Source organism: Cricetulus griseus, chromosome 6 (assembly GCF_003668045.3).
Source record: "Cricetulus griseus strain 17A/GY chromosome 6, alternate assembly CriGri-PICRH-1.0, whole genome shotgun sequence".
NCBI classification, from domain to species: Eukaryota; Metazoa; Chordata; class Mammalia; order Rodentia; family Cricetidae; genus Cricetulus; species Cricetulus griseus.
This window is the reverse complement of record NC_048599.1, coordinates 146774394-146792911: the sequence shown is the minus strand read 5'-3', so window position 1 is coordinate 146792911 and position 18518 is coordinate 146774394. Positions and strand designations below refer to the sequence as shown.

The 18518-nt window shown below is 41.4% G+C and overlaps 1 protein-coding gene across 1 annotated transcript in view; it reads left to right on the top strand.

The window, feature by feature from the left end:
* The window catches only part of LOC100753880 (complement C5), a 95131-nt gene that overhangs the window by 10502 nt on the left and 66111 nt on the right, over window positions 1-18518 (top strand). The window contains exons 3-8 of the mRNA XM_027423696.2: window positions 5137-5299; window positions 7929-7999; window positions 11530-11621; window positions 13456-13538; window positions 16684-16774; window positions 18283-18397. Coding sequence (XP_027279497.1) covers window positions 5137-5299; window positions 7929-7999; window positions 11530-11621; window positions 13456-13538; window positions 16684-16774; window positions 18283-18397 — 615 coding nt within the window. The remainder of the gene's footprint in view (window positions 1-5136; window positions 5300-7928; window positions 8000-11529; window positions 11622-13455; window positions 13539-16683; window positions 16775-18282; window positions 18398-18518) is intronic.

Here is an 18518-nt window from a genome sequence, read left to right as displayed (position 1 = left end):
TTATAATAGTATTTAAACCTGATATTTCTTGGCTGATTTTCTTTTGGTCTGGTGAGAGTATGATGCTGAAGATAACTACTATTGCTCTGTTGATGTCAGTCTGTGCCTTGCATCCAATGTTGTTTGTTATATATCTGGCTGTGCTGATGTCCAACATACATACATATGTCTGGGATTGAATGTCTTCCTAATGGATTGTTGCCTTAATTAATACGAAGTAGCTTTTTAATCTTTTTTGACTAGTTTTTTTTTTTTTTTTTTTTTTTTGGAGTCAGGGTTTCTCTGTCACTTTGGAGGCTGTCCTGGAACTAGCTCTTGTAGACCAGGCTGGTCTCGAACTCACATAGATCTGCCTGCCTCTGCCTCCTGAGTGCTGGGATTAAAGGCGTGCGCCACCACGGCCTGGCTTGACTAGTTTTTAAGTTTATTTTTTCAGGTGTCATGGTAGCTACGCTTGCTTGTTGGCTAGTGCTTTTGCTCTGAATTCCTTTTTCAACTCTTTCACTCTAAGGCTGTTTGTCTTTGCCAGTAAGCAGTGTTTCTAGCAGTCAACAAACAGATAAGTTCCATGGTTAACATCAATCTGCTATACTGTGTCTTTCAATTGGAGAATTGAGACTATTGACATCCAGTCTTACTACTGGAAGTTGTGTTAAATCCTATTGTTTTGCTGTTTTGCAGTGTTTGGCTCTTTCTATTCCTTAATCATGCAGTTCTAGTGCAGCTTATTCTTTCTTGTGGTTTCATAGATGTGATCATCTTTCTTTTCATTGTGGCATCTGTGATGCTGATGTCTGGTCATAAATTCCTTTAGTCAGTGTTTATTGTTAGAAGATTTTCTTTCTTCTTTAATTATGAGGGAAACCTTTGCTGGATATAGTTATCTAGTTTGGCAATTGTCTTTCACAGCTAAAAATACATTGTTCCATATTCTCTTGGTATTTGGAGTTTCTGTTGAAAAATTTGCTGTTATTCTGATGTGTTTTGTTTTTATAAATGATTCTGTGTTTCTCACTTGCAGCTTTCAATATTCTTTATTCATTCTATATACTTAGTGTTTCAATTATAGTATGATGTGGAAAGATTCTTTTCTGATCTAATGTATCTGGAATATTAAGTGTCTTCTGTTTCCAGAAACCTATTTCTTTCCATAGATTTGAAAGTTGCTCCATTTTGATTTTGTTGAATATGTTTCCTAGGCTTTTTAGCTTGATCTCTTCTGTGTCCCTGAACTATAGAGTTGTTATTTTCATGGTGTTCCATAAATGGTGTATGCTCTGTCCGTTCATGTGTTATTGTTCTTTTATTATAGCCATTGTCTGGCTTCTCTAAGTTTTCTGTATTACCTTTAAGCCACATCTTCTGCTTGATACACTCCTTTGGAAAGGCTTCCTCTGGGTTTCAAATTCATCTTATTAAGGTTTTAGTTTCTAAAAATCTCAATTTGTCTTTTTTTGCAGATTTTTTTATTTGAATTAGAAACATGATTATTTTACATGTCAACCCCATTTCCCTCTCCCTCCCTTCCTCCCCTACCATTCTCCCCAACTAAAACCCTACCCATTACATGTTCTTTCTCTGGAGGGTAAGGCCTTCCATAGGGTGTCATCAGAGACTATTGTATCATTTGGGCCTTGGTCCATCCCGTGTGTCTTGGCTCAGGGAGTATTCCTCTATGTGGAATGGGCTCCCAAAGTCCACACCTATGCTAGGGATAAGTACGAGAACTACTACCTTAGATTTCCAAGGTTTTCTCACTAAAACCCATGTTCCTGGGGTCTGGATCAGTCCCCTGCTGGTATCCCAGCTATCAGTCTGGGGACCAAGAGCTCCCCGATGTTCAGGTCAGCTGTTTCTGTGGGTTTCACCAGCCTGGTCTGGATCCCTTTGCTCATCATTCGTCCTTCTCTGAAACTGGATTCTAGTTCAGTTCAGTGATTAGTTGTGGGTGTCTGCTTCTGCTTCCACCAGCTGCTGGATGAGGGCTATCAGGTGGCATACAAGTCAGTCATCAATCTCATTATAAGGGGAGGGCATTTAAGGTAGCCTCTCCTCTGTTGCTTAGATTGTTAGCTGGTATCATCTTTGTAGATCTCCAGACCTTTCCCTAGTGCCTGATTTCTCTGTAAACCTAAAATGTCTCCCTCTATTATGGCATCTCCATTCTTGTTATCTTCTATTCTTGCCCCTACTCAACCTTTCTGCTCCCTCATGTCCTCTGTATCCCTCCTCTTCTCCCCTTCTCATTCTCCTAGCTCCCTCCCCACTCTTCCCGTGCTCCCAATTTGTTCAGGAGATCTTGTCCCTTTCCCTTCTCCAGGTAACCATGTCTCTCTTAGTGTCCTCCTTGTTTACTAGTTTCTCTGGCATTGTGGATTGTAGGCTGGTAATCCTTTACTCTATGTCTAAAATCCACATATAAGTGAATACATACCATGTTTGTCTTTTTGTGACTGGGTTACCTCGCTCAGAATGGTTCTTCTAGTTCCATCCATTTGCCTGCGAATTTCAAGATTCCATGGTTTTTTTCCACTGAGTAGTACTCCATTGTGTAAATGTACCACATTTTCTCTATCCATTCTTCAGTTGAGGGGCATCTAGGTTGCTTCCAGGTTCTGGCTATTACAAATAATGCTGCTATGAACATAGTTGAACAGATGTCCTTGTATGAATGTGCTTCTTTTGGGTATACCATCTTACTCCAGTCAGAATGGCTAAAATAAAAAACACCAATGATAACTTACACTGGAGAGGATGTGGAGAAAGAGGAACACTTCTCCACTGCTGGTGGGAGTGCAAACTTGTACAGCCACTTTGGAAATCAGTATGGCGATTCCTCAGGAAAATGGGAATCAGTCTACCACAAGATCCAGCAATTCAATGAACATTCTTATAATCATTATTTTAAATTCTTTGGGATTTCATTTAATTTACATTCTTTGGAACCAATTACTGTAACTTGGTGATTTTGGGAGGAGTCATGTTGTGATTTTTTTTAATGTTTCTTTTGTTACCGTAATTGGATTTGAGCATCTGGGATTAGGTCATTGGTTGTTTTTTTAATTACCTGTATTCTTCAGTTCAGGAACTAAGTTGTAGTTGGATTTATTTGTTATTCCTCTAATTCTAGACTGGTCCAGTGGCTAAACTCTCAACTCACATGCTCAAGGGTCCAGGCACAATCTCTATTACTACTCTAAGAATAGAATTCTAACTGCAGAATCAACCCACAACTGATATAGGCCTGCTATGAAAATACAGTAAGATAAATTAAACGCAATCACTTTTCAATTACAATAACTTCAGGACAATAAAGGATCAAAGAAAACATAGTGTGATTTAGGTATTAGCTATTCAGAGTAGGAATGGAAGGAAATATTAAGTTAAGTAAAGTAACAAGTAAAATTAGCCATTATCATTAAAACAACAAGGAAAAATGGGGAGAAAAGTGAATGGAATCAATAAAGAAGGGACGAAACGGAGTAGTTCCAGTTAAAGGTGGCATGGAAACAGAAAAGAATTAAAAAAAAAAAGTGTAACTACTCAACCTAAAGCAACTGAATCACCAGAAGGCCAAGGCATAGAAAGCGCCTCTGCCCTTTGGGAGAATAATGTGGTACAAAGTGGTCTACAAAATTAAATATAGCTATTAAGTAGCATCTGTCCCTATGTGGTCACTTGCCTCGGTGTGTTCAGGGACAGACTGTGTTTATGTGGCCATGCACATGTACAGGGTGCAGAGTACTCACTGTGGCCCCAGGTACAGGGTGTCTATGCCATCACTCTCCAGGGTGAACCATATCTCTCTGCATTGCACTTCTTTGACAATTTGGCTTGGTATCCTCTCATAACAGCTGGACGTTTGTGGTGTTAGGTTTCCTGTGTTGATCTTTGTATCATTGGTCCCACATCCAGAAGGTGTGGTTTTAGGCCAGGCAGGAGTACAATAGTGAGAGGAGTCTTAAGGTCTCTGGGTACTAGAAAAGGGCTACTGGTGAGCTTTCCATTGGCAAACACTTTTATCCCTGTTCTGCAGAGCTAGTAAGTCTCACTCTTGTCTATGTTTCAGACCACATTTCAACACTGTAACTAGAGGTATTCTGCATGCTAGAACCCAGAGTAGTCCCCTGATACTGCCCCTAGATTCTCAGAATGGGCTATCCAGGGCGGAGCTTTGCCTCCACAACCACCCAGCTGCTGCTCCCATCAATCCCCAAGAGGAGATCCCAGCACTCTATGGTACATGATACAGTATTTAGACCCAGTATTTAGACCCAGTACATGATACAGTATTTACCTGTCTGATTGGACTGCAGATCTGCTCAGTCATTTTGCCATTGTTGTATTTGAGTCTCTGGGTTTTGTTTTGCTTGTTTTTTTTGTTGTTGTTGTTGTTTTTTTTTTTAGACTGTTACTTTCCTCCACGCCCCCCATGTGAGTGTGTGTGTGTGTGTGTGTGTGTGTGTGTGTGTGTGTGTGTGTGTGTGTGTGCCAGTGACCAAACACATACTTGTGGAGGCCAGAGGACAAGCTCATCTGTGATCCCTTGGTTGCCATCTGCCTTATTTTTTATAACAGTGTCTCTCAGTGGCCTGGAATTCACCAGGTAGAGGAGGCTGGCCAAGTGGTGGGCCCCAGGCATCTGTCTGTCTCCACTTCCCAGGTTTTGGGACTACAACTACTGGCCACAACACCCAGTGTTTTTGTAACATTGATTTGGGGGACTTGAACTCAGGACCTCATATTTGCAAGGCAAATACTTTACCAACTGAGGTGTCTTTCCAGCCCCTTTTCAGAGTTCTTAGAAAACAAAAACTTTCCATTGCCGACAGCTAAATTTTCATCATGACATTAGACAATGAAGGGCTTTTGACAAAACTAATTTGCCCTTCTAGCTCTTGGTGCCATTTTGTTGATTTTTTTAACTTGCTGGTTGAGTTGGTTTAATTTTTGAGATGGTTATTCACTATGTAGCCCAGGGTGATCTTGAACTTGTGGTCTCTAGAGTGCTAGGCTATACCACTTTCTAAATGATGCAATGTGCAGCATTGTTTTTTGGTTCTAATGAGATTGCAGTGGCTTTGCAGTATGCTTTATAACCTTAGAATTATACCTTTTCCATTGTTATTCTTACAGATACAACCCAGCCAACTGCCTGGAGAACAAGACCCAGTCTCACATGTGTACCTAGAAGTCGTGTCAAAGCATTTCTCAAAATCGAAAAAAATGCCACTATCCTATGACAATGGATTTCTCTTCATACATACAGACAAACCTGTTTACACTCCAGACCAGTCAGGTAGAATATGAAGCACTTCTTTGTGGGGAAACTGATATAGACCTTTTTGACACATGGAACTGAGGGGAAAATGGTTTCCACCCTGAAAAAAAAAATCAAAACCAGTCCTCAGTTCCTAATTACTTTTATATTTTCAAATAGCATTTGATTTTTAATTTATAGGAAAATTTCTAAATAGATTGAAAAATCAAAAATTACATTTGCCACATTATCAGTTATTTCTAAGAAGATAAAAAGCTCCCTAAACATTGTAAAATGTTGTTAGAACTTACACAGTAAACAAATAAACTTTATTTCAAATAAAATTTTGACAAAGGAGAAATATTTATTATAGAGCCATGTTCATAACAAGTGCAGAGTCAGGACTGAGTTCTCAAACTGGGAAACAACACCCAGCATGGGGAGACTGGATGTTTCAGACGAGAAGAACCGCATCCTGGGAATGGGTGGGTAGTAGTATCAACGGTCATTTGTCTTCGAAAGTGTCTGCTAAGACACTTCCCTCTCCTGTTACAGAGGGAAGGGGGCCTAGTCTGCCCAGCCCCTGTGGTTAAAGAAAGCCCCGATTTACACAGGAGCCTAGGAATGCTGCTCCTCCTGTCAGTCTTCAATTCTTTCATCTCTCCTCCTCTCCATCATTGACTGTAAACCACATCAGAGATGATCTGTAAGCGACCCAGATGTGGAAAAGGGAGGAGATGAGATGTCATAACTAACACTGATGGAGAGGACAGAGCAAGGGAGACAGGATCGTCCGGCTTCATTCAAAAGCATTGCATTATGCTAACGGTGGTCATTGATGATGTCGATGGTGACGTGGATAGAGCACCTGCTATGACTGACTCAGGCAGGAAAAGCCTACAGAGGGCGAGGATGCCGCTTGGAGAATAGTGTAAGCTCATGACCGAAAGAAGATGTCTGGGGGACGTGGGACTGGAGAGATGGTTCAGCACTGGCACCCGTTTATTGGCTCAACTGTCTGTAACTCTGGTCTCAAGGGATCTGTCACCCTCTTCTGGCCTCTGCAGACATAGCATGTACACAGTACACAAACATATTCAGGCAAAACACCCATTCACCTAAAATTCTTTTAAGGCTGAAAAAAAAAAAAGATTTTTTTCAAAGAAAAGTTATAGTCTCTACCCATAAATATTGGACCTTTTTCACCTCCATCCTACCTAAAAACAAGTATAAACTCCCCTTGCCCTCCTATCATAGAGGATGCTTCATGGAACGGGTACCATTCGCAATCCCTACCACTTCAGGTCATCAGACTTGTATAGCAAGTATGTAGTCTACATCCCAGAGTCCAGGACCATTCTTGGTTGTTAGGGCTTACCTTAGGAATGGCCTTATTTTTCCTATCAGGACTTGACTGATAAGACACAGTTTTTTCACTTAATTTAGTCATAAATGAAAATGAAACAACTTCTTATAAATGTTTCTCCTTTGGTAACAGATAGCAAAATAGAGTAGTTTATGTAGTCTGGAGCCATACTTACTAGGTCAAACAAGCATTGGCTATTATTGACTCTGTGATGATGTGTGCATTACTCTGGAACCATATTAACTGGGGTCAAATCCAAGAATTGGCTGTTTATTGACTATGTGATCATGTGTGAATTACTCTCACAGCTCCATTCCTCATCTGATTTTAAAAAAAGATAATAATACAATTTGCCAGATATTGATGTAGGTGGGCCCTGCCCATGATGGGGGTTGGGGGAGGTGATATCCCTGGGCAAATGGCCATGATTTTATAAAAGCAGGGTAGCTAGCCAGGAAGAGCAAGCCTGTAAGCAGCACTCCTCCATGGCATCTGCTTCAGTTCCTGCCCCCAGGTTCCTGCCTTGAGTTCCTGCCCTGACTTCCCTTGGTGAGGGAGTGTGACCTGAGAGTTGTAAGCTGAAATAAACCCTTTCCTACCAAGTTGCTGTTGGTCATAGTATTTTATCCCTGTTAGATTTTGTTTTGTTCTTTGATTTTTCAAGACAGGGTTTCTCTGTGGCTTTGGAGACTGTCCAGGAACTAGCTCTTGTAGACCAAGCTGGTCTCAAACTCACGGAGATCTGCCTGCCTCTGCCTCCTGAGTGCTGGGCTTAAAGGTGTGCGCCACCAATGCCCAGCTGCCTCCCTGTTCGATTTTGTAAGTAGAAGAATACATACTGTCTGAATCAAACTTCCAATTTTCCATCAACTCAAAAACAACATCTGATACTCTAATCATATGGTAGCTACTTGATAATTACAAATACAATTATTTATACTATGGATGTGTTCCCAAAGGAACACATATATATAATAAATCCCTGGTTAGTCTCTTTCTTTTTAATATATATTTTCTTTTGAGAGAAACAGAGAGATAGAGAGATTGAATATATATTTTCATTTATGGATTGTGTATGTAGCCTTTTAAATGAGAATGTAATCCCAGCTATTCAAGAGGCTGAGGCAGGAGGATTATGAGTTCACAGTCAGACTAGGCTTCAGAGTGAGTTCAAGATCAGGATAATCAATTTAATGAAACCCTGACTAAAAATAAAAAGTGAAAGAAAAGTAAATAAATAAATGAAAGACTGAAACCTGCTTGTCTGTCAGAGTTTCTGATGATAATTGCATGTTTTTGCAGTAAAAGTTAGAGTCTACTCGCTGAATGACGACTTGAAGCCAGCCAAAAGGGAGACTGTCTTAACTTTCATAGTAAGTATTTATTTCTGTGAAAATCTCTTTAACCTTTTTTATTTTATTGAGGAACCTCCCTCCACAATTCCATCCATACACCACACTAAATCATTTGCTGTAACAAAAATGGTTATAAATGCTTAGCATGGATGTAGCATTATAGATTTATACCTTACGACAGACAGGTAGAAAGCCCAGACAAGCTAACACAGGGAAGGCTACTGATCTAAACCACCGACATCTGTCCTCCACACTACTTCTTTTTAAAGTGTGCCCATCAAGAAATAAATGTCAGGGTGGGAGAGCTGATTCATTGGTTAAAGGACTTGTTGTTCTTGCAAAGGACCCAGGTTCAATTCCCAGCACCCACATGAAGGCTCACCACCTTCTTGGGTACCAGACACACATGTGGTACATGGACAGACATGCAGGCAAAGCATTTATACACCCCAAATAACAAAATAAATCTAAAAAGAATCACTTGGCTGTCTGTGATATATAAAACTTTGATTTGTATGATTTCACTTATTTTTAAGGAGCTTAGATGTTAATATCTAGTATACTAATATGCTCAGCATCTACCATTCACTAAACTGCAAATCATACACAGCAGATGATGTGAAAACAACTTCCACAGTTTTACCTATTCATAAATTTATAATAAATTCCCAGAGACATTTTTGTGAAGAAATAATTACTGCAATTAGTCAACTGCTCACATACCAACAGTGATAGTACTGCAAATTACCTATAGGCATCTTTTTCATTCTCAAACAAATTTAGAATGTACATATAAAGGAGTGTGTATTAGAACAAAACTGTACTAGAATATATAGCGAAATGTGCATTTATGACTCAAGGATTCTGGAGGAAAATGCATTATGATGAGCCTGAGGGGTGATACATTCCTTCTCTGGAGTGGAAAAAGGTAAAGAAAACCCCGAATTAGGTCTTAATGAAAGGACCTGCCATGGGTTCTTTTGAAGTGATGAAGGCTATCCACGTAGGGACGAGCATGAGTTAATTATAGAAGCAGGAAATATTAATGTCTTAATTAGGGTTACTCATGCTGTAATGAAACACCCTGACCAAAAGCAGGTTGGGGAGGAAAGGGTTTATGTGGCTTACACTTCCACATCATAGTCCATCATTGAAGGAAGTCAGGATAGGAATTCAAACAGGGCAGGGGCCTTGTGGCAGGAGCTGATGTAGAGGCCATGAAAGGCTGCTCACTGGCTTCTTCCCCGTGCTCAGCCTGCATTCTTATAGCACCCAGGACCACCAGTCCAGGGACAGCAGTACCCACAATGGGCTAGGCACTTGCACATCAATTAATAATTAAGAAAATGCCCTATGGACTGGCCTACAGCCTGATCTTATGGAGGTGCTTTCTCAATTTTGGCTCCCTCCTCCTGATGACTCTAGCTTGTGTGAAGTTGTCATACAACTAGCCAGCACAATGAGAATAGTGTAGACACAAGCAGAGTGAATAATTGGCTGGCAAAGCCTGGAGAGATGTCAGCTCAAATGTTCTTACATCTACTGGAGAATAAGGGGTGAAGCCACACAGGCTCTCTTTTCCTACCTTGCTGCAAGTGAACTTGAGTGAAACTGAATCTTGGAACCACATGCAAAAGAAATGGATGCCTGTCATCCATGAAAGAGCTTCCTGTGGGTAGAGGGTTGAACCCAGAGCCACAAGGAGGCAGGATGTAGGAAGCAATCTGAGCAAAGGATTTGAGAAAGGTCCCTAGTGAATGATGATGTGACAAAGAACAGCTAGGAAGACACTCAGCTGTAAATCTACGAGGACCATTGTTGTTTAAAGCAGGCTTTTGTCAGTTTTCCAATTTGTAATTCAAGAAAAAATATACCCCAAACTTCCAGCCATGAATCCCAGTCATGGTAAATGGTAAACAATGTTGAGTTTTTAAGTTAAGACTCACCAGGGACTCCATGAAGAGATCTAAGAAAGTCCCATGTCACTGACCCCAATACAATGTCACTCATGGGGAAGATTTATGAGAACTTTCAGTGTGTATAACCATTTAACGGGTTGTGTCAGGGCTAAAAAGTGTGTGCGTGCGTGTGTGTGTGTGTGTGTGTGTGTGTGTGTGTGTGTGTGTGTGAGAGAGAGAGAGAGAGAGAGAGAGAGAGAGAGAGAGAGAAAGACAGAGACAGAGACAGAGACAGACAGACAGAGACAGACAGAGACAGAGATAAGACAGAGAGAAATGTTTTGTTAATCCCAAAGATCAGAGGAGAAAGACCACCAACCCAAATCACTATGGTCATATTAATTAAAGCAAGCAATTAATTGAAACAAGCTTTTTTATTCATGTACCCAGGCTGCCTTCCCCTAAGGTAAGGTTCGAGAGGTAAGCCTTAGATGTGAGGAAGTCAAGGCTGCTACAACTCCAGTATGGAGTTTCCTAATGGGACACTGGGGGTGGGCAAAATAGCTGGGATACAGGAGCAGAGCATAAGCACAACAAATTAGTCCTAACAACCTCCTGAAACAAAGACTTGCAAGGTGGGCATAACACCAGATAGTCATAGGTGGTCATATAATCTTTGAAACAAAGGTAGGGTTGCAAGACAACTTTTTGAAACAAAGACATGATTGCTATTCCTGGAACAGGCAGTTAAGAACCATTCATAGTTAAAGTTACAGATGAGGCATACCCCAATCCTTGAGAAACAGAGGTTTAATCATAAACAGGAATGAACCTAGTTTGTCTTTACTATAAGATGGCTTTTAAGCCTAAGTTGGAGGTGGGCTAGTTCTTCAGTTTAACAAAAGAAAAGGTTTTTTTTAAACACCAAATGAGGAGTTATTTTGCTTTTGTCCTGTATGTTATTAAAGCCCCTCCCTTTTTTTGAGGCCAAGTCTCACTGTGTAGCCCAGGCTGGCCTTGAGTTCACAATCTTCCTTCCTCTCCCTCCCAAGTGCTGGATGACAAGTGTGGTCTGGTCTGGGCTTGCATTTCTCTTAGTGTACAATGTAGACAATTTGCCTTTCATAATCTTTGCTTGAATTTTGTCCTTCATATTTAACAAAGTCATGGATGCCTATTGGGAAATATTTTTTTTGCAGATCAAAGATTATATCGCAGTCAGAAACTTTAAATGTGGGTTCTGTGCTTTGAAAACTGCTATGGTTTCACTGTGTCTCCCTAAAGTTCATGTGGTAAAGCTAAATTCTCAGATTGGCAATGTGAGAGAGTGGGAGACAGTGGGACATATGTAGGGCGGGGGAGGGGAGCTACCTTTATGAATGAATTCCAGGTGTTCCGGTGGGGCTAAGTCCTCGGGACAGTGGTAGAGCTGAAAGGCCTCCTGCAGAATCTGTTCATTGTGCCACTTCTCATTACTGTGAGCTGAAGGACTCCCCTACCCACCCAATGCCATTTCCACCCTCTTGGACTTACCAACCTCCAAAGCCACAAGCCTAAATAAATCTCCATCCCCTGTAAATTACCCGTCTCGGATATTCTTTTATAGCCACAGAAAGTGAACTAAGGTGCATTGTCTGTTTCTATTCAAAGGATCCAGAAGGATCAGAAGTTGACATCATGGAAGAAAATGATTACACAGGAATTATCTCTTTTCCTGACTTCAAGATTCCATCTAATCCTAAGTAAGTAAAAAATATTTGTTATAAACAAATTTTCTTTAAAAAAAAAAAAAAAGCACATCTGGAATGGTTGGGGAAGGAAATATACAATCAAATAGAGCCACCTAGTGTTGGCAGGGCACCACAGATGTGAATGCGGAGACTTTGGTCACGTGAGGCTGCTTCCTGCTAGGGAAAGAAAAATGTTCTCACTGCTGGGGTCCAGCATAGCCCCACCACTTTCCCAGATACCCAGGGGACTGAGGCAGGAGGAGCCCAGAGGCTCATTGTCGGCTGGGAAACAGAGATAGCTGCCTGAAATGTGTACACACACACACACACACAGAGAGAGAGAGAGAGAGAGAGAGAGAGAGAGAGAGAGAGAGAGAGAGGCTTTCAGTATGATACATATTTAGCTATCACATATCTGTATATTTGAATCACACTGGAAGTGGGCAGTGCAGTCCATAGATGGAGACTCCATCCCTGTTTCCAATGGAAAGCAGTGTCACATGTATAAGACAAGGGCATCTACAAACAGCTACTACAGAATGTCAACCAACCCTTCCATTGTCCTTTCCCCTGTGCTCTCTAAAAAGGAATTTACAGTAAATGTATTATTCTAAAGTTTTGATATTGAAACTGGGGAGTTTCAGTAGATTGAATAATTTTTAAGTTGTGTCATTTTTTGAAAATACTATGTGCTCTCTAGTACAGAATTGAGCTTCTTGTCGCCACTATCATTTCTCTGACTTTATCGTGTGCCATTTGTCCTATGCAGGGTATACACCACTAGGAGACTCTGCCGACGCATACTTTACCACCTCAGTGCCTTTGCATGTGTCTCCTCTGCTTTACAGGGCGCTTCCCTGTCTCCCAATGCTGAGCTTCACTGCATCTTCAGGGCTAAAGTAGCCTTTGCAATAAAGGATAAAAAATGAGTAACAGGAGTCACAGTCTTCATAGTTAATAGTCCATGTGTATACTAGTGGGTTTGATGAGACCGAGTCACTTAGCGTCATTTGTGAAGTGAAAACATAATGTCAATGTCAAGTATCTCTTCTAATGACTGCTGAGACGAAGCAAGCAGTCCAGGCAAGGGCTGCCCTTGGGGAGTCCAGTCAACTGGAAACTAGAGAGGTGGGAGTGTGGCAGATAGGGTGGTCCTGCCTGTGACCCCAGCCCTCGTAGGAGACTGAGATGGGAATCAACAGGGATTTGAGGCCAGTCTGGGGTGAAGAATGAATTCCAGGCCAACCTGAGGTAGAGTGAGATCCTGCCTCAAAAACAAGCAAACAGCAAAACTCAAAAGAAGGAGAGCGAGAGGAAGGAAGGAAGAGAGAGAGAGAGAGAAAGAGAGAGAGAGAGAGAGAGAGAGAGAGAGAGAAAGAAAGACTGAAATAGGCATCAAAAGACCACACCCAGGGACAGGGTCTTGGCAAAGGCTACTTTAGCCCCGAAGCTGCTGTGAAGGTCCTCATGGGAGACGGGGAGGGACCCTCTAAAGCAGAGGGTTTTGTCATATAGCATAGATTGTAATATCATGTTAGCATCGTTAAACTCAAGGATTAAGTAAATTCTGAAGTTATCATCAACCCTTTAAATCAACATAATGGCTATATTAAGACAAAATACATGGAAAAATAATACAATATGTGAAAATCTAATTAATGAATAATTTATATTATCAAAAGAAAAATATTCAACTATTTCTATTTATTGCTTTAGAATCTCCCACAAAATATTTACTTAGGGTATTCATGTCTGTATTTATTCTAACATCTTTAAGTAGAATTGCCTATGTCAAAATTACAACTATTTAATAACATCTATGCTTTGAAATATTTTGCTTCCACAGGTATGGTGTATGGACAATTAAAGCTAAATATAAGAAGGATTTTTCAACAACTGGCGCTGCATACTTTGAAATTAAAGAATATGGTAAACTCTAATATTACTATATTATCATAACTAAGGGATTTTGCCATACCTCTAGAGTACCGGAAGGAGTGAGCACAGAGAGACTGTTATGATGGCTTGGGTGACTAGTGTTTAGTCCCAGCTTGTGCTGTCAACCTTAAAGAAGTCACCCAATCCTCCTGGATCATGTCCTTCATGACAGAGCTGGGAGACATGTGCTTCCTCAAGGCACTTGCTTATTAAAGTTCTTTCTAGAATTATAGTCTTATGATAAATAATTAGAGAGAAAGTGAATAGAGTCTGATAAGAGTCATTTAGAAACCAAACATAGTCGTATTTTGAGATCAGTCATATTACTGGACCATGATGTGACTTATAAATAGCTTCATTTCCCCCCCCCCCTTTTTTTTCTTTTTTTTTTTTTTTTTTTTTTTTTTTTTTTTTTTTGCTTTGGTTTGGATTTTTGGAGACAGGGTTTCTCTGTGTAGCCCTGGCCATGCTAGAACTAGAACTCACTTTGTATACCAGACTGGCCTCAGACTCACAAAGTTTCCCCTGCCTCTGTACTGGGATTAAAGGTGTGCACCACCTTGCCGCCATTTCCCCCATTTTCCCCCATTTCTTGTAGTAGTTCACTCTAGTAGCTATGTGCTATGTTATCAGACTGAATGTCTCCACTTGAGGCCGGTCTTTATTTCCTCAGGAGATTCATAGTAAAGGTAGATGCACAGCAGTTAACAAATAGAGGGAAAACGGTGACAAATTCTGCCATAATGAAACTCAACTTTAAAGATTAAGCTCCCAGTAACTTGCTGATCTAAGTGACCTCTTTCACTCCCATACATTGGCTGCATTCTGTTCATATCCAGATTTTGCCAGTATCTCGTTTCCTACAGTTGCCACATCTGTTCATCTCACTAGGCTTATGTGGAAACTGCAGCAGCCTCCTCCAGCAGCGGGTTTCTAAACTGTCTTGCTAATCAAGTCATCTCAAAATGAAAATCATGTTGTTCACACTGAGAAGCGCCTACTAACTAGCTCTTTATTCCTCTTAAAATGAACTCTAAGTCCTTAGCTTGAGCTGGCCCGTTCCTTCTTCAGCCTCATCTTATACCACTCTTGGCCTAATTTTCACAGCCTTGGGAATATTACACATGGTGTTTTCCCATTTCCCTCCTTGGCCAGTTTATTCCATTCATGTCTCATGTCTCAGTCTAACATGATTTACTTGGAGAAGCTTTCTTTTGGTTTATTTCCTAAGTAGCACCTCCACACATCTGTGACATCATTTAATTATCCCTGTTGCTTGATTTCTGTTGTGGTAATAAACTACTACCCTAGTTAGGGCTACTATTGCTGTGATGAAACACCACGGCCAAAGCAACTTGCGGAGAGAAGGCTTTATTTGGCTTGCAATTCTACATCACTATTTATCACTGAAGGAAGCCAGGACAGGAACTCAAACAGGGCAGGAACCTGCAGGTAGGAGCTGACGCAGAGGCCCTGGAAGGGAGCTGCTTACTGGTTTGTTCCTTATGTCTTGCTCAGCCTGCTTTCTTATAGAATCCAAGACCACCAGCCCAGGGATGACACCACCCGAAATGGGCTGTGGCCTCCCACATCAGTCACTAAGAAAATCCTCTACAGGATTTGTGCTCAGCCTGATCTTATAGAGGCATTTTCTCAATTGAGTGTCCCTTCTCTTAGGTGACTACAGCTTGTATCAAGTTGACATAAAACTAGCCAGCACTTCCTGCAGAAGATGGGAACAAATACAAAGACCCACAGCTAGACATTACTCAGACAGAGAGAGGAAGAGAGAGAGAGAGAGAGAGAGAGAGAGAGAGAGAGAGAGAGAGAGGCAGTCAGACAGATAGACCTTGGAGCACACAGCTCTAAACGGGATGTCTCCATCAAATCTCTCCCCTCAGAGCTCAGAGTGTAAGCGCTAGAGGGTATGGAGGACACCAGGAGAACAAGGCCCTTTAAATCAACAGAGAAAAATCTCCTGTGAACTCACAGAGACTGAAGCAGCAAGCACAGGGCCCACACAGGTCTGCACCAGGTCCTCTGTATGTATAGTACAGCTTTCAGATTAGTATTTTTACCGGACTCCTGAGTGTGGGAATGAGTGGGTCTCTGATTTTTGTGGTTTCTTATTTTCCTTCTGTTGGTTTGCCTTGTCCAACTTTGATGTGACAGTTTTTGTTTTATCTTGTCATATTTTATTTTGTTATGTTTTGTTGTTATCTCTTAGAAGCCTGTTCTTTTCTAATGAGAGACAGAAAGGGAGTGGATCTTGATGGGAGGGAAGGAGGAGGAGAGGAACTGAGAGGGAATACTGTAATCAGAAAGGAATCCCTTTTTAATAAAAATGAAAAATCCTAACCAGCAAAGTACTATGGCCAGAAGCATCTTAGAGGAAGGGGGGATTTATTTGGCTTACCTCCCAGGCCACAGTCTGTCACTGAGAGAAGTCAGGACAGGAACCTGAAGCAGAAACCGTGGAGGAAACACTGCTTGCTGGCTGGCTCACAGGCTCATGTTTAGCTAGCTTTTCTATAGAACCCAGGACCACCTGCCCAGGGAATGGCACCTCCCACAATGGGCTAGGACCTCCTACATCAACTAAAAATCAAGACAACCCTCTACAGACATGCTAACACCAGAGATTATGACAGCACTTAAAATACTGGATAGATTTTATCTACTAATGAAAGAGAGATACTAAATAAACCCACATTTTCCTTTGCTATTTTCAATTTAATAAATACTCATTAAAGAAACACTATGTTTAAGACTTACAAGAAAGATAAGAGGAAGAGACAGAGATAGATAGATAGATAGATAGATAGATAGATAGATAGATAGATAGAAGACAAAAACAGAGACACAGAGTCAAAAAAAGTCCTTGTTCTGTTTTTAAAGAACTTCCTCTCTACCAGGGAAAATAATCTATTGTCCATAATATACACTATAACCAAAATAAAAACCAAGTCTGGATTCACTCTGATTTGGAGAGAGGGAGAGCTTATCAAAGATATCATTGTTGATGATGATGGTGGTGGTGGTGATGATGATGGAGATGCTTTATTACCCGTTGTCCAACTAGGAAGTATAGCTGTCTGGATAAATAATAACACCATCTCTTCATTTCTATTTCCAGTCTTGCCACGTTTCTCTGTTTCAATAGAACCAGAAAGTAACTTCATTGGTTTTAAGAACTTTAAGAACTTTGAAATCACTGTAAAAGCCAGGTAAGGACTTTCTCAGTTTAGCTGTTATGATTCTGCAGCATGAGAGGGACCTTGGCAGGAAGCCGCACAGCGGGTGAAGGACAAACACACCATGCAGACAGAACTTATGTGGGAAGTTTACTGGGGGAAGGGGAGTGGAGAAAGGGAAGGGAGAAAGAAGAGAGACTGAGAGACAGAGAGAGAGACAAAGAGAGTCAGGCAGACAGACAAAGATCTGCCTGCCTCTTCAAAGGAACGGGGGGGGGGGGGGAGAGCGGGAATAGGCGGAGCTTGTCTCTTAAAGGGAGACATAGCACATGCACACAGACTACATAGTGACACACAGACTACATAGTGACACACAGAATACATAGTGATATAGCAGCCATAGGACCCTGGGCTGGCCAGGGTACTGCCTGAGTGCATCCTGCCAGGTGACAGGGGTCAGGCCAGCATAATGCCTGAATCCTAATATTAGCTACGTTAGTTCTGGCTCTAGCTCTCAGAGTTGTCCTAAGATGGCCTGTGACTTACTGTGTTCCTTGAATTGGCGATAGACTGATGTCACCTTAGAAGGCAGAGAAAAGCATCCTCAAGATTGAAGCTCAGTGTGTGCATTCATAAGCACATGTCTTAGTTAAGATTTCTATTGCTGTGATGAGACACCATGACCACAGCAACTCTTATAAGGAAAAAGTTTCATTGGGGCGGATCGCTTACAGTTTCAGAGATTCAGTCCATTATCATCATGGCAGGGAGCGTGGTGGTGTGCAGGCAGACGTGGTGCTGGAGGAGTAGCTGAGAGTCCATCTTGCAGGCAATGGGAAGTTGACTTGAGACACTGGGCAGGACCTGAGCATAGGAGACTTCAAAGCTGACCCCCACAGTGACACACGTCCTCCAACAAGGCCATACATGCTCACGCCAACAAAGCCACACCTCTTTATAGGGCCACTCCCTTTGAGATCATGGAGGCCAATTACATTCAAACCACCACACAGCTCGACTGAGGGTGTGGACACTGATACAGAAGGCTTCACCTAGTATCTTGTATTTAATACACTGTTTCAATTCTTTGAAAATCACACACATACAGGCAATGTCTTTTAATCATATTCACCCCCACTTTTCTCGTTGCTCTGGCCAAACTAAAAGACGAATCCCATTTCTGCTTCCTGGACTGCCCAAATGTCAGGAGTCCACAGTCACATGTTCCTGTCTCCACCTCCTTCTACCTTTTTAAGTCATGAAGCCTTGAGCTACCTTTATTTTTGTTTTTGAGACAAGTTCTCACCTATAGTCCCCCTAATGAACTATATATAGGTCAATATGTTGACCAGGCTGACCTTGAACTCAGAGTGCTGGCATAAAAAGCCATATTTTTCATTGCTGTGGTCTTCTAAGGGTGAGATACCATAGTGGGTAGAAGTATATCAGGTGCCTTATATAATTTAAAATCGGTAAGATTTTTCACCCGAGTCATCGATTGTAACAGTGTCAGGAAAACAACTTTCTGGTCTTGTTCACAGATATTTTTATAATAAAGTAGTCCCGGATGCTGAAGTGTATGTCTTTTTTGGCTTGAGAGAAAGTATAAAAGAGGACCAGAAGGAAATGATGCAGAAAGCAATGCAAGTCACAACGGTAAGATGTTTGCTGAGACCTCAAGATGATGTGAGGAGGGATCGTCACGTACAAGCCCTCTATAGTCCAACCCCACATCTGTGCAGGTGTGGACACTGAGGTTAAAATCCCCAGTGGGCAT